This window comes from Protopterus annectens, chromosome 2.part0 (assembly GCF_019279795.1).
Source record: "Protopterus annectens isolate FY-2018-M chromosome 2.part0, PAN1.0, whole genome shotgun sequence".
Classification (NCBI taxonomy): domain Eukaryota; kingdom Metazoa; phylum Chordata; order Ceratodontiformes; family Protopteridae; genus Protopterus; species Protopterus annectens.
In genome coordinates, this window is record NC_056728.1 from 1948601721 (window position 1) to 1948619425 (window position 17705).

The following is a 17705-nucleotide window of genomic DNA, read 5'->3' on the forward strand; positions in this document are numbered from 1 at the left end:
CAAGCTAGCATTTTTTTTGTGTAATACCATAAATCTTCTATACTGGAGACATATGTCATACATGCAAATAACCCCTTAAGGACATGCCAGTGTTCTACTTATATCCATCCATCCACAACCCCTCTTATTTGTCTCATGGGGTTAGGGTGCCACTTCAACAATGACAATCATCTAGAGCCAACGTTCATTGAATGCCCTTTACTTTTTACATTTTTTTAAGTCTTTATGAATACATTCAGACCAAAATACTACCATCCTCTTTTAGTTTGGATAAATTTGGAGCTACTAAAAGCCACTTAAAAAGGGATCAGAATGTTTTAAAGAATATGATATAATATAAATGTCCTTGCTTAAATGCTAGCTTACAGGTAGAAATCTCCAACATGACATAGGCAATATCTGCTACAGTGCACTTTAGAGGTCATCTACAAAGATAATACTGTGTTTGCAAAGTTGTTGGAATAAATGCCCTTGTTCCAGCTGGATTATTAAAGGCATTCCCTCAGTTTATGCCATATAAAACAGGGTTGCTAATCCAGTCTAAATTGTTGGCACAAAAGATACCTTCTTCCTCTCTGTCACCAAAAATGGTATATTTCTTTCTTCCTGACTGTCTGTTCTGAATACCACGGTCATATCCTGTTGTCTAAGATATGTCAAGCACTGAGTGTATACTGAACGTCATATGAATTTGTAAAAAAATTAAAACAATATACCCTCAATATCACTTTGATGAAATATACATTCCCAAGAATAGAAATATTTAGAAAATTTCAAATGAACCTTGTCTATTTTGCTATTAATCGTATATTACTTCTTCTTCTTCTTTCGGCTTTTCCTGATTAGGGGTTGCCACAGTGGATCACCTGTCCGCTCATGATTGGCAGTGGAGTTTTACAGTGTTGAGTTGCCAGCCCGTTGCCCAACCTTCCACAGAAGGTATACACACTCACACCTAGGGCCAATTTAGAGTGTCCAATCCACCTATAGTATGTCTTTGGGATATGGGAGGAAACCTGAGCACCCGGAGGAAACCCACGCAACCTCAGAGAGGACATGCAGACTCCGTACAGAAGGCACCCCAGCCAAGGATGGAACCAGAGAACCTCTTGCTGTGAGGCAGCAACACTAACCGCTGCACCGCCGTGGCCGCCCCATTAATCGTATATTACTAACCATATAATTACATATTCTGCAATAAGATGATTTGCTCTGTAAGCTGTGTACAGTTTTTAATAGAGCATTCAAATAGCTTGATAAAACCTGGCTATTCCAGACAGCAATACATGTAGCTTTCATCAGTCCTTAATGGACATGATATACCAAATAATGTCATTTCTGATGCTGAATCTTTTTTTACCACTTCTAGCACACCTTCATCATCTCTGATCAGGCATATTTGATGAAATGAGAAAAGGGACAAACTTACAGTTTGGAGATCACCATGCACAACATAAGCAGGATATTATTTTATGCTCTTTTATGTCAAGGAAAAAAATCCCATCAGGCCAGGTGAGTGCCTACTTTGCTTCAGTATACTATATTTGAAAAAGGCATTAAACCTAATGAAGACTCTGACAGCTTTAAATTAAGAAGCTTGGAAGGGTCAGCATATATGTACCAATCATACTGGCAGCATAGCGAGTTAGTCATTGGCTTAAGTCTATATTTGAGCTGTGTGACTCTCATTTGCTTTTTTTCTGAACTAGTTTCCTCCCTTTGTTGTATAAACTGTTTATGGCAGGGGTCCACCAGACTGGTTTCCTTTTCTTAGGGGAGTGAGTCTTGGTTTTGCTAGGGATGGCATGATCCATGCATCCTTGTAGGTGCTCATAGAGTGCAATTGTAAAGGATTCTGCATCTTGGACAGTGTTATCCTTTAGCGTGGGGGCTGTGAAACTTACCACCTCTGCCTTAAGTAAGGTGAAGTTTGCTTTATAAAAGTATTTCACTGTGGTTTCCTTGGTTGGGGGTGGTGGTGGGGTGTGGACATCCCAGGGTGATTAGTTTATGGTCTGATCTAACCAGTGACGGGTTGACCTCCAGTACAGAACACCTGTCGCCCATGTTGGTGATGACCAGGTCCAATATGTTTTGGCCTCTGGTAGGGGAGCTTACTAGCTGATCCAGGGCATTTGAGTTGATAAATTCAAGGAAGCGTACAGCCTGCGAGTTTGTATTCAAGTAGTTTTTCCAGTTAATGGTAGGGTAATTTAAATCACCCAATATCAGGGTGTACTGTAGGACCTTCATGTTTTCCAGTGCCTCCAGAAAGGCGGAGTGGTGGTCCTGGGTCATGGAGGGTGATCTGTAGCAGGCCACAATTTGCATTGCAGATTTGCCTAATGTTAGCTGCACATGGATGATCTCAGAGGTATCATGCTGTGCCACTAACCTGGAGGTGTGGGTATCCTTGATGAATATGGATACACCCCCTCCTTTTGTGTTTTGGTCTGTGTTATGTGGCCGAAATGTGTAGTATGAGTTATAGCCCCGTAGTGCTGGAGTGCTCTCTGGATCAACAAACCACGATGATCTGCCAGAGATGGTCTGCACCGGTCACCCCTGGGATTCAGGTTACTGGCTAAAGCTCTTGACACCCCTATAGTGCCTTTTTTAGGCAAGGTTCAAAGGACAAAACCACCACCATAACAGATACAAGCATACAAAATCTGAAGGTAATGCTACTCAATGCTAGAAGTCTAAACCTCAAAATATACAATCTCTCTCTCGAGGTACTCCTAAAAATGGAGAACATCAATATCTGTGCAGTAACTGAGACCTGATTCAAGGTTCCAGAGAGCACACCTGCAATAACAGGCTACAACTCTTACCACACTTTTCTGCCACCAAACCAAGACCGAAACAGTAAAGGTGGAGGAGTGTCCATATTCACCAAGGATATTCACACCTTCAGGCTAGTTGCCCAACCCAATGCATCTGAAATTCTCCAGGTGCAACTAACACTAGGCTAGACTGCAATCCAAATTGTAGCTTGCTACAGATCCTCCACCATGCCCCAAGATTCTCACTACACCTTTCTAAACATACTGGAACATATTAAGATACAACCAAACACCCTAATACTGGGTGATTCCAACTACCCTGCCATTAACTGGGAAAACTACTCGGGTACCAACATCTTTTTCCCAACAGTTCTTGGAATTCATAAATTCTAATGCCCTGGATCAACTAATCCATTGTCCCACCAGGGGCTCCAATATCCTAGACTTGGTCATTACCAACATGGGAGATAGATGCTCCACACCAGTGGTCACCCCCTCATTGGTCAGGTCTGACCATAAACAAATCATCCATGACATCCACTTCCCACCCCCACCCCCAGTAAGAAAACCTCCATAAAAAACTTCTCCAAAGCCAACTTCATGCTACTGAAGTCTGAAGTGACAAACTTCATGACACCCACGCAGACAGGAGCTGAAAGTTTGACTGCTGAATACTACACTAAGGCACTGTATGAGCACATCCACTCATGCATGAATCGTGCCATCCCAAATAGAACCAAGAAGCTCTCCTCCAAAAAAAGGAAGCCAATCTGGTGGTCCCCTGCTATAAACAAACTATACAACAGAAGAAAGAAACAGTTGCAGAAAAGAGGAAAATCCCAGGATGCAAAAAACTCCCTTACCAGCCTCAGTAAGAAGCTGAGATCCCTCAAAATCCTCCAAAGCTAGTTACAAAAATAAAATTGCCAAAGATTCCAAAGACAATCACAAGGCATTCTATAGTTATGTCAAGAATCTAAATGGCAATGCTCAGATATGCTCTGAGCTACAACAGAATGGCATTAAATATACTGATCCCAAGGATATTGCCAATATCCTGGCAGATCGATTTAGTGTCAACTTCACCCCCCCTCTCACCCCCTAAAGGGCCCATCTCAATAGCAAAAGATTGCCAAATTCCGGTAATCATGGCCACACAGGTAGAAAGCGCACTCTCCAAAGCTACGAATACAGCATCCATGGGACCAGATTCCATCCCGGATTGTGTACTACATGAACTACAAAATGAAATGGCACCTCACCTAAGTGTCATGTTTAATCATAGCCTCACCTCAGGCTTCATGTCCACTGAGTGGGCACAGCTACATTTATCCCACTCCACAAGGGGGGATCCACCTTGGATCCCAGGAACTACCGTCCCATCAGTCTGACGAGCCTGATCTGCAAGGGCATGGAACACATTATCATGGAACTTATAAACAAAGACATTGGCAACCTTCAAACACTGGACCCCACCCAGTTTGGGTTTGTGAAGAGCTGATTTTGTCTCCTGAACCTGAATGACTTCTTCGAATCAGTCTCCAGAGCTGTGGACAAGGGTAATGCAGTCTACACAGCCTATCTGGACCTCGCCAAGGCCTTTGACACCATCCCCCACTCTGGAATCATAGATAAACTTACTAAGCTGGGCATAAATCCCTACATCACTTGATGAGTTGCCAACTGGCAGTACCTCAGGGTTCAGTCCTGGGACCGCTCTTGTTTGGCATCTACTTCTCAGAAGTACAGGCCAACACTAAGGGACTCTGACCAGCAAAGTTCGCAGATGACTGCAAACTGGGAGCCATTATTGAATCCCCAAATGATGTGGATATTCTACAAAAGGGCCTTAAAGAAACAGATGATTGGTACCAGAGCCATGGGCTCAAGCCTAATGCCAAGAAATGTATCATTATCCCCTTTGGGAATAACCATGTACCCATGAATTACCACATAAGTGGCAGTACACTAAACACTGAAAGTGTGATGAGAGACTTAGGGACACAGGGGGACAGCGGTCTCACCTTCGATAACCACATCACCACAACAGTCAGGAAATCCTTCTATGTGGCACACCTCATCACTAAGGGCTTTTCATCCAGAAAAAAGGAGGTCATTGTCCCACTGTACTCATCCCTATTTAGACCCATTATAGAGTACAATGCCCCATTTGGTATGTACCTCACAAGACATCTGCAACAGCTGGAAAGGCCACAGAAATACCTCACTAAAAGAATCACAGGCCTAAAGCAGATGCCCTATGCTGACCATCTAAAAAAACTCCAGCTATACTCTCTGGCATATCGCCTATTCAGAGGCGATCTCTGCTTAGCATACAAGGCCATGTCAATCCCTGAGCTGTTGGATATGCTCCACTTGAAGAAATCCCAATCCCTCAGAATCAGACACGCCAGGTATCTAAACCTTGTCATCACAATGAACAAAACATGCTGGAGGGATAGGTTCCTGACCCAGAGACTCCCCAGACTCTGGAATAGACTGCCAATACATGTCAAGCAGAGCGCCTTCTTGGCCATCTTCAAAAGGAACCTTAACAATTGGATGGGAGATAGGAAATTCACCCTGGGGTTCATGTCAGTCACCCTGCTAGACAGGGGTCCAAGGAAGTAAATACTGTGGGAAGAAATATCCAGGGAATTGTTATGGCTAGGCTTGTATAGGCCCTAGGACCGATACCCTAGTACCAACATATGAACATATGAGCTTTATCTATAACCTTCACTCTGATGATCTAAGCAACATATCAGGCATGATGCATTCAGGTCAAAACTTCAGACAAATTAGAGCAAGCAAATTGCAAATGATTCTAGAAAGTATTCCTTCCTTTGTAAGTCTAAGTTTTGACAACCTGTAATTAAATGTTTCAGTACACTACATTCCCAAATCTTTTCTCATACGAGATACAAACTCTGTATTTCTACTGATTGCGTTCATCTTCACCTAGAGAACTATTCTATGCTAAATTACCTACATATACCATGCATTACTTTACAGCTGCAAACTGTAAAATATGTCATAATTACTTATTAAAGCCATGTAAACTTGCATTGGGTATTATGTGTGTGCGTGTGTGTGTGTGCGTGCGTACGTGCGTGTGTGTGTGTGTGTGTGTGTGTGTGTGTGTGTGTGTGTGTGTGTGTGTGTGTGTGTGCGCGTGCATGTGTGTCTATATATGTGTGTGTGTGTGAGTGTGTGTGTGTGTATACACTTGCTGACTACTTATGTAGGTTCATAGGTTCATATTAGGCTATCTGCCCTAGGGCATTTATAAGCCCAGCCAGACTGTGTTTGGCTTTCGCCACCTATTTTAAATTAATTTTGCTATGCCCTTTTTCGGGGTTAGTATACTGTGCCTCTGTCTAACAGTGACACAGAAGTGATACCCGGGGTAAACCTACGATCTCCCATCCACTCATCAAGATTCCTCTTGAAGAGAGTCAATGAGGGACTATGCCTAACCTGGACTGGGATTTTATTCCAGAGTGAAGGGAGCCTCTGGGTTATGAATCTGTCCCTCCAGCATGTCCTATTTATTTCAGTGCTGAGGTTCAAGTCTCTCGAGCGCATAGCTCAATGGGATTTGGATTTTCTGAGGTGCAGCATGTCCATTAATTCCGGGTTGGACATGGCTTTATACGTCAGGCACAGATCGCCTCTGAGCAGGCGGTATGCCACTGAGTAGAGCTGGAGTTTCTTTAACCAGGCAGCATATGACATCTGTTTGAGCCCTTTGATCCTCTTGATGAGGTACTTTTGGGGTCTTTCCAGTTTCTGCAGGTGTCTGGTAAGGTACATCCCAAAAGGGGCATTGTACTCAGTTATGGGCCTGATCAGGGATGAGTAAAGAGGCACGATGACCTCCCCTGATCTAGATGTGAATCCCTTCATGATTAGGTGGGCTATTTAAAATGTTTTTCTAACCACTTTGGCCACGTGGTTGCCAAATGAGAGATTGCTATCAACTTGGGTCCCCAGGTCCCTAATTACTTCTTCTGCACTTAATGGATTACCACCTATGTGGTAATTTATGGGCACTTTGTTTTTGCCAAAGGGGGTGACTATACACTTTTTGGCATTTAGCTTGAGGCCATGGCTCTGGCACCAGTTGATTGTTTCTATGAGGCCCTTTTGGAGGAGGCTTGTGTCAGCTGGAGAGTCGATTATGGCGCCCAGTTTGCAGTCATCTGCGAACTTGGTCAGCCAAATTCCTTCCATGTTTGCCTGTACCTCCGAGAAATATATACCGAACAAGAGAGGTCCCAGGACTGAGCCTTGTGGGACGCCACTTTTATTATTTTATTTATTTTACATTTGTTGGTTTGGAGTTTGACATGACTCCAGCAATTCTAACCATGTAGGTTCTGTCCTTGAGCCAGTTTGCAACCCATCTAGTGACATAGGGGTTTATATTTAAGCTGGTGAGCTTATCTATAATGCCCGAGTGGGGTATTGTATCGAAGGCTTTTGCAAGGTCCATGTAGGCTGTGTGGACCACCTTCCCCTCGTCAATGGCCTTGGTGACTGTTTCAAAGAAATCGACCAGGTTTAAGAGGCAGGATCTGCCCTTAACAAAGCTGAACTGGGTAGGATCCAGTGTCTGTAGGTCCCCAGTATCTTTATTTATGAGGTCCATAATGATCCTTTCCATAGCTTTGCAGACCAAGCTAGTCAGGCTTATGGGGCGATAGTTTCCAGGATCCGTTGAGGCACCACCTTTGTGGAGAGGGACAACTGCTGCTGTATGTCACTCTTTGCGTACACATCCTGTAGTAAGGCTGAGATTCAACAGTAGTTTTATGTTTGGGTTTAGCTCTTCTTGGAGTTCATGTAGGATGCAGCCCGGGACACCATCTGGTCCCGTTGATGCTGTGTTTTTTGCTTTGGAGAGGGCGGCTCTTACCTGAGCATCTGAGATGTCAGGGGGGCAGCACTCTGCTGGGATAGATATTCACCCTTTTGGTGGGGAGGGGGGGGGTTTGCGCTGAACCTGTCAGCTAGGATGTTGGCAATGTCTGTGGGTTCGGTGTATTTTTTGTCATTTTGGACTAATTCTGAGCATATCTGGGAATTCCCACCCAGGTTCCTAACATAACTAAAGAAAGCCTATCCTAAGTGTCCTGTGCAATTTTTCTCTCGAAGCCGGCCTTAGACGATTTTATGAGTGCCCGTAGTTTTTTGCTAATACTGATCAGAGATGCCTTCCCTTTTTGGGATTTTGCTCTATCATGTAGTAGCTTCCTCCTTCTGTTGTATAGTTTGTTTATGGCTGGTGTCCACCAGACAGGACGTCTGCCTTTGGAGGATTGGGTCTTGGTTTTATTTGGAATTGCATGATCCATGCATTCCTGAAGGTGTTCATAGAATGTGATTATAAAGGATTCTGTGGTCTGGGCCATATTTTGCACAGGCCAGGGGTCTTTGAAGGATTCCACCTCGGTTTTGAGGAGTGTGAAATTTGCTTTAGAGAAGTTTTTCACTGTGGTTTTCTGGGCAGGGGGTGTGGTCGGGATGTGAATATCCAGTGAGATTAGTTTATGGTCTGATCTTACCAGTGAGGGATACACTTCTGGTCTGGAGCACAGAGTCCCCATGTTGGTGATGATCAGGTCCAGTATGTTTTCCCCTCTTGTGGGAGTGGTAACAAGTTGTTCCATAGCATTTGAGTTTATAAATTCTAGGAACCTTTGGGCTAGGGTGTTGGAGCTAGAGTAATGCTCCCAGTCTATGTTTGGGTAGTTGAAGTCACCCAATATAATGGTGTTTGGAGAGACCTTCATATTTTCCAGTGTTCTCAGGAAGGCCGAGTGGGGTTCCTGGGTTTGGCAGGGTGGTCTGTAGCAGGCTATAAACTGGAAGGCAGTTTTACCCACTGTTAGTTGCACATGGATACTCTCTGATGCTTCGTGCTGTGCCACCAACTTGGAGGTGTGGGTATCTTTGACGAATATTGATATTCCCCCTCCTTTTGTGGTTCGGTCCAAGTTTTGGGGCCAAAAAGCATGGTATGAGGTATAACCTGGTAGTGCTGGGGTGCTCTCGGGAGCCTTGAACCAGGTTTCTGTTACTGCACAGATATTGATGTTCTCCATGCTAAGGAGAGTTTTGAGTGTGTGCATCTTGAGGTTTAGACTTCTGGCATTGAGTAGCATTTCTCTTGGTTTCTTATACCTTGTGATACCTATGGAGGTGGGTTTGTCTTTTGAGCCTTGCCTAAAAAGGGCACTATGGGGGTAGCAAGAGCCTTTGCCAATATCCGAAAGCCCAAGGGTGACAGGTGCAAGCCGTCCCTAGTGAAGCATCATGGCTTGTTGAGCATGTCATCCCAGGCTGACAGGCATTGGATCCCCTTTGAATGACACCAACACTTAAGCCAATTGTTGAAATTGATCATCTTGTCTTCATATTGTGGCATCATGCTTGGTTAGGGTAAGATGCTACTCAAGGTCAGGGTCATACCGGCCTGAGCTACATGCTCAGAGAGCTCCTCTATGTCTCTTTTCATGTAGTCCAGGGACGTATGTCTCAGGTCATTCACATCAGCATGGACAATAACTGAGTCATATTTGTACTTGCCTTAGAGTGACCTGAGTGCGTGTGTTATGTGGCGGATCCTAGCACCCGAAAGGCAGCTCACCATGACCTTCTCCTTGTTCAGCCTGGTGAGCGGGACGTCAGTGTGCCTGATGATAGAGTCACCTATTACAAGTGTATCGGGTGTGTTGTTTAGCCTTAAGGGCTGTGACTGTTCAGCACACTGGCTTTGTGAGCTATGTGTTGCACGTGTTTTGTTTTGGGGTAGCAGTTGCTTGGGTGTCAGCTTTGGAGGTCTCTGCTGCTTAAGCAGATTTTTATTTAGAGCCTCCGAGTATGTTTTTGTGTGTTTATGTGTTTGGTTTGCTGTCGTGGTAGGTCTATGTGACACTGGAGTTGTAGTGAGTGTGGTTTCCTTCTCCTCCTGACTGGTTATGCCAGTAATGAGTTGAGAGAGCTTAGCTTCCAGTTTGGCTATATGGTTGCATCTCTCACATGTGTTGGAATTTGTTGGGAGGAGAGGTTTGTCTGTGTACATGAGACAGTTGTAACATTGCCTCAAGATTCCCAGATTCACCAGCTGGACCGGAGAGGAGATTGACAACTGACCTTTGGACATGCTAGAATAGTACTGGGAATTCCTTTATAATTGAAAAAAGGGCCAATGGGGAACAAGGTACTCAAGGGGAGTTTGTGAGGGTGTAGTGCTTTTAATTTTTTAGTGCTGACTTAGTGAGCAAGTGCCAGGTAACTTAAATGCAATGTGTTACAGGTAACTTAAATGCAAAAACGACGAACAGTAACTTTCTTTCAAGTGAAACAAGGAAATAAGTACAGTAAGCAATGCAGATATCACTAGGGATCCACAGAAGTGCTGAAAAGCCGCGTTTTAGGTGGAATTAGCGTTTCAGGAAATAACAAGCAAACAAACAACAAGCATACAAACAAAGCTAGATTCAGCAGGCCTGGATCTAGTCTATGCTACAGCAAACAAGGTGTACCAATTTCAGTAAGAAACAGTTCAAATATGCAGGCACTATAAGCCTTTAACCAGAAATTCCCAGCTCAGAAGGGCAGAGTCCAGCCTCTCCTCCCATAAGAGTGCAGACCACGAACCTTCTTAATGTAAAATAACTGGCCTGAAGCCCAAGTGCTTAAACCAGAACTAATACACTTTTAGAATAACAGACACTGAGCCCTCAATCAGCAGTTCCCAACTTAGAAGGATGTAACCTACCTGTCCTGCCACCACAGTGCAGGCCACAAACCTTCCTAATGTAAAACAACTGGTCTGAAGCCCAAGTGCTTAATCCAAAAGATTTAGAATGACAGTTACACTTTAATCAAGTTACTACCAAGCAGTAATAAATACAATTGAATACTTTAATGAATGCCTGGATTAGTGCTCAAGTTATACAAACAAAGCTAGATTCAGCAGGCCTGGATCTAGTCTATGCTACAGCAAACAAGGTGTACCAATTCAGTAAGAAGCAGTTCAAATATGCAGGCACTATAAGCCTTTAACCAGAAATTCCCAGCTCAGAAGGGCAGAGTCCAGCCTCTCCTCCCACAAGAGTGTAGACCACGAACCCTCTTAATGTGAAATAACTGGCCTGAAGCCCAAGTGCTTAAACCAGAATTAATACACTTTTAGAATAACAGACACTGAGCCCTCAATCAGCAGTTCCCAACTTAGAAGGATGTAAGCTACTTGTCCTGCCACAATAGTGCTGACCACAAACCTTCTTAATGTAAAACAACTGGTCTGAAGCCCAAGTGCTTAAACTAAAAGGCTTAGAATGAGTTACACCAAGCAATAATAAATACAATTGAGTACTTTTAAGATGACGCAAAAGCAAAATAAAGTAGGAAAAAACACAAATACAGATATTAGACTCTCTAAACTGCTAAACTAGATTTGGTTGTAGTAATCTGTATATCATACTGTGACTCATGCAATACTACTGTAGTTGAAAATAAATCCTTATTGCACCTATAATTCTCCCGGTCCAGGAAATGAATGCAAGGGCCCTTTGCCCACCTTATTGACCTGATTAGCAATTAAATTAATATGATTGCCATGATGAAATGAAGGAAATGATCTTGTTCACCATTTTACAGACTTAGTTAATTATTAAATGATTAAATGCACATATGTACACGTATACATGTGAAAATTGACAACAATGTTAATATAAAACAGATAATATCAGATTTTATCAGACCCTGGCACTACAGCTGTTCTCAGGAATAAAGGCATATGCTATACTTTACTTCAAAAAAGCTCAAACAATTTTTGTTACATGCTGCACATCTGGAAAAAATATTAAATCTAGTGTTATTAAATGAGGAAGGAAAGTCTCTTAAATAAAGAAAATGTCACACACATAGGCACAAACAACAACTTACCATCATTTGTCTAAAAAAATACAGCTGTGAACTTTAGTCAAATATAGATAGAATTTTGGTAAAAGGAGCAAAGTGATGAAAAGTCTCATAAAATCAACATGAATCAGTCCTGCTCAGAGGTCAGTAACTCCAAGTATTTTTTTTTTTTTTTAATAATCAAGTATTTTGACAGGGACAGTGGGTGTAGCATCCTGATGAAGAAGGTAAACAGAAGAATGGTGATAGAACTGATGTTTAATAACAAAATGTAAGCTCAGTGATGTCTGCAATGGAAACATATTTTAACCACGTCAATGACTGCTAACAATATCATTATTAAGTCTAGCTATAATTTTAACCTGCTACAGAGCCAGGACAAGCAAATAAAGACACCTGTGTGGTTTCAAAACCATAGGTGTGGGATTTTGATCTAGAACAGTAAGAAGGAGAAAGGTGGTCTGCAATCAAAACCACGATCAGAAAGATCATAAAACTTTCTATAAAGTACATCCATAAGGTAAAATGGTTCAAAAGAAGCAACTACAGTACTCAGCAGTGATGACAGTGTAAAGGCTGAACAGAAATGGTTAGCATTTGGAATGTATATGAAATCAGGTTTAGTCTCTGATGAGTGGAGATGCACCTCCAGAAGGGTGGTGTTCCAATCAAACTGGGTATTACAAACTTATCAGCCTTACAAGTCTCATCTGCAAAGTCATGAAATGGATTTTAAGATAACCTCATAAACTGCAGTCAAGAATCTTATTGCACATAACCCCTAACAATTTAGCTTTGTGAAATGTAGATCCTGCCCATTTAACTTGGTAAACATCTTTCAAAGGGTTATGGAGGCTGTATATGATGGCTATGCAGTCCATGTGTCATACCCTGTCCTGGAACCATTCACCAGGCTGGCAACACACAACATTAATATTTCAAAAATCAACATGGTAATATGGGGAGCAAACTGGCTGAAATATAGAACTCAGACTCATGCAGTGTGAGTTGCAGGTGCCTCATTATTAAGTATGAAAGTAGCCAACAGTGCCGCACAGGACTTTTTGCTAGGAAGTCTCCTTTTTAGGTATCGACTTCTCAGATTTTGAAGCAAAGAGTCAGGACATCTGACTAACAAAGCTTGCAGATGACTTCAAACTTGGGAGTTGTTGTTAAGTTACCCTGTGGCATCTAAACCCTCCAGAACGAGCTTTCTCCAGCAACCTCATAGTGTACTAAAACTAGTTCAAACAAAATGCCAAAAAGTGTAGTATAATCTGTTTTGTTAGACAACACCTCCCATTATCATATCATGGAGACAGTATACCACTACAATATGAAAATGTAGTCAGGGACCTAGGTACTTGGGTACATGTGGACACTGTATATATTGCAGGATTGTACACAAAGGACCATGCATAATAGTGAAGGGGTATGATAGGACCCTTGCATGACCCAGTAGGTGTAATTGTGGCACCTCATGGGTGGTTTACTTTGCAGTTTGCACAGTCTGTGACATATATTAAAAAACAGGATTAGAAAAGATGTATATGATATAAAAAAGAATAAGGCAACAAACACTTTGAATAGACATCGGGTGCAATGTTTTAGTTTTAAGAAGTTTGTCTTTTTGTAATTGACAGAACAGTTAGGGTTGATACGGGGGGGGGGGGTTGGATGTGTTGTTAGAAGTTAAGAAACTGACCTGGCAGTTGAGATTGAATGCCATGGCCCCCTCAGATCTTAACAGTATATCGATTATGAGTGTTTTGAAAATGAAAGCCAGCAGTTTGTAAAATACTGCATTTCAGACTTCATTTTAATATTAATTACTATAGAATGAGTGCTTAGTTTGTTTTGGCAACAAAGGTTAGAGATTTAACTTTATCAATTTATTTAAAAAAATACATTGATTTGGACAGGGTGTTGGGATCAATGTATAATTATCTGGATTTTTATTAATTTTGATAACATTTGGTGCATTTAGAATAGTATTTAACTTAACTTACTAAATATTTATGAGGAGGTGTTGTGATCAGTTAATCTGTATATTTAAACAGATGTGTTTTTACTGTCATTAACTATAATAAAGTCCTTGTATTTGGGACGGAAGCACAAAGTTAATACAACTTTGCTGCTGTTTTTGCATCAAAGAAATGTGGATCCATTTCACTGGGTGTTTTTTTTGAGTTTACAGCTCCCTCTATTTTGACCATCATAGAAGAATGGCTGTGAAAATTTTATTTAGACCAGCATTAATCAGGCCAGTTATCAAGTACAACACCCCCTCTAGAATGCAACTCAATAAACATATTAAAGAATTAGAAAGATCTCAAAGGTTCCTAACCAAAAAGATCACAGGCTTAGAACTGCTATCTCTCTGTTCAACATCTTATAGACCTTTAAGTGAGTTCACCCATTTCACCGTGTCATTAGAGACGCAATGTTCTGGACCTTTTAAATCTCCACAAGTTCATTACTTCCACCAATATTAGAACAAGAGGGCTAAAGTTTCAAAACTGAAAAATAAAAATTAGTAGAGGGTCCAGTTTATAACCCACCGCCTCCCAAACCTCTGTAATAAACTTCTCCTGTTTGTTACACAGTACAGCTCACCATTTTCCTTTATCCATGACCTAGATGATTGATAAGGCATCCACACATTTACTCAGAGATTGACTGGCATGTTTGGGAGTGTACTGGCAAGGCACAAATGGCCAGTTGCCTTGGAAGGGCAGGGAAAAAACTATGAGGAGACACTTGGGACATTCTGTCCAGTGAGGAACAGGTAAGAGTCATTTCTGTGTGTGTGTGTGTGTGTGTGTGTGTGTGTGTGTGTGTGTGTGTGTGTGTGTGTGTGTGTGTGTGTGTCTGTGTTTGAATGTATGCATGTGTGTGGGAGAGAATGAAGGTGTGTCTGTGACAATGCAAAGCATGGGCCAGCACTGTTTACCTCAGAAAAGTGCTTTCACTTGAGATAGCATAGGGTGATTCAGACATGCAAATCAGCTAACAGTGAGGTCTTTTCTCATTGCAGCTAACATTTCTTCATTGTGAAAAAATGAGTTCCTTTTTGTGGGGTTCTTTTCGAACCTTGTGGACTATCATTTTTAGAATGCTTATATGTAGTAAAATGAAAGACATTATCATTTTAGATAGCTGTGCGTCTGTTAAACTGAAAAGATCAATTAATCAAAAATGGCTTTGAACAATAACGGTGTTATATTAATTTTCAGGAATACAGCGTGCTTGACAATCATAGCCGGAGATGGCATAACAGTACTAGAACTCTGCATACTATCTAGTCAAATGTCTAAACAGTAAATCTGCGAAGAACCCAGACATACATCTTTAAAATGCCTTCCATTTCTTGTTAGGAGTGGATTGCAGTGTCCATGAACCACAAACTCTTATGAATAGCTGATTAGACACATGCACTAAGACATGCCATGTTACCATCCAATAAGCAGTAAATTATCATAGTCTTACTTACTATGTAACCTGTCCAAATCAGCAGGATCGAGGGCTGCTACTTGATTGGAAATTCTAGAAGGCTTGCTAATACCAGACTTGTTTACAGCCCTCACACGGAATACATACGAGTGACCCTCATGTAAGCCTGTTACAGGATATTTACAGATCTTCACCGGAGCATCATTACATTGAATCCAGTTCTCAGCACCAACTTCACACCTTGAACGAAGAAAAAGAATTACAAAATGTTCCTTACATACCAACTGTGCCTTTCTGCAGTAGTTCTCACTGTTATATTACCAGCTGTATTTTGCTTACAGTTAGAGAATTTTATTAAACAGTTTATTAATTATTCATTAGATAATCAGTGGCAGTAATTCGCTCTATTTAAAGGTGGGAACAGTAGATTGCGAATCAGTACTGTATTGTGAATATGGTAAGATATTCAAGGATCAAATACAATGCCTTATTATAGACTATAATATATATGAGCTGAAAACAGACACGCTGCTGTGCTCCCAGACAGCACTAAAGTCTAAAACACGTTACTGAAACTACTTATAAGCAAACATTAAATAACATTGTAGTGCAGCAAAACATTTAATGAGCTTATCAGGTATTTAAAAATGCAGTTCATCATTTTCTCTATCCATGAAGCTGCATAATTGCATTTTAAATAGATATAAAAATCAACATATTAAAAATTGTAAGTCTATAAAACAGCAATTTGTATAACTCATATATATATATATATATATATATATATATAGATAGATATATTTATATATATATATATATATATATATATATATATATATATATATTTATATACATATATATATTTATATATATATATATATATATATATATATATAGTTTACTATTAAAATGTTAAATGGAAAAACAAATTATATTTGACACACCAAAAAATAAAATCAAAAATCAAAATCTATAATATGGCACAAAGTTGAATCATATATAACCAAAAATACACCGAGGTACCACACAATAGCATCTTTAATAACACAAAAAAAAATAAGAACAGTGGTGAGCGCTTTCGCAAAACTAATTGCTTCATCAGACAAGAAAATAAAACACTCCATTGCTTATATACAGATGGAACCATTGACTCAATCACTGATGTCATAGGTCAATTAAGGCATTAAAGCTATATAAAACTTATAAATGTAGAAAAGGCTACTTATAGAGAAAACTGCATATAAAAGACACATATAAAATACTGCATGTAAATGCATATAAACTGCATATAAAAACTGCATACAAAACCTATATACAAAACTATTTGTAAAAGACCTAAGTAATGTGCATAGATATAAATTCCATAAATACTGTAGCTATGAAAAACATAGATAAAAATAAAAGGCTAAAAATCTGGATCTAGTCATAAAATCTATCTACAATATGTATGTATAACTAAAAGTAGTCTATGTCTCTAAAATATAAATATAAGTGTATGAGATGCCTAAAATTAAACATGTTTAAGGCGTCTTGCTTTCAAGAAAAGAACCAAGGAAGTAGAGCCATTAAGGCCTGGATATTTATCTGCATTTAATTTTATGATCCATCTCTGTTCACAGCTTTCAGTAAAATTTTCTATATCCCCTCCTCTAATGTTTTTGTGTATGCGCTGTAGCACAAAAAACTTAAAATAATGTGAATTATCTGTATTGATAATATGCTGGGCGAGTGCATTAGTGGGTTTCTTATTTTTGACATCACGAAGATGTTCTAGAATTCTGTCTTTAAGAAATCTATTCGTTTTATCTACATAAAACACCGCCATTTCTGACAAAAACAATAATAGACAACATCAGTGCTCTTGCAATCAGCCTAAGTATTAAGCTGTAACTGAAAGTGCTTGGTGGAGTGGACATAGGTATTTATACTGTAAATATAGGGGCAGGCACTGCATGACCTGCAAGGAAAAGTGCCCTGATGTGAAGAAGGGATGGCTTTCTTAGGCACATCCTTGTTACATAATTGTTTCTTGAGTGACATATTGTTCTTAAAACTGAATAGCAGATCTTTACAGGTGATAACTACCTCGTTGTTGTTAAAATAAGGTCTACATTTAGTTGATCTCATATGCCATGCATCAGATATAGTTTTATCAATTTCATCAAGTTGGTATCCTCTAGCTATAAACTCAAATTTTAAATTATTTAATGCTAGTAATGCATTCCCATCATCATCATGTAATCTTAATGTCCTATAAACCTGCCCTTTTAATACATTTCTCGGGATGTGCCTGGGATGCATACTAGTTTTGTGTAGCTATGTGTTCTTTCTGGTAGGTTTGTGGAAGATTCTACTCTTGAAGCAGTTAAATTCAGCTTTAGCTAGATGTACATCAAGAAAATCAATCTCAGCTGCAGATAGCCGGTATGTGAATTTTAAAAAGTCAGTGGTGGTATGCAGATAGTCAACAACAGATGCAAAATCTAAACCATTGCCATTCCATAAAATAAAAACATCATCCACAAAACG

General features: G+C 40.4%; 1 protein-coding gene across 1 annotated transcript in view; it reads right to left on the reverse strand.

The window, feature by feature from the left end:
- MYOM2 (myomesin 2) overlaps positions 1-17705 on the reverse strand; it is a 688720-nt gene that overhangs the window by 397306 nt on the left and 273709 nt on the right. The window contains exon 12 of the mRNA XM_044061901.1: positions 15217-15416. Within this exon, the coding sequence (XP_043917836.1) occupies positions 15217-15416 (200 nt within the window). The remainder of the gene's footprint in view (positions 1-15216; positions 15417-17705) is intronic.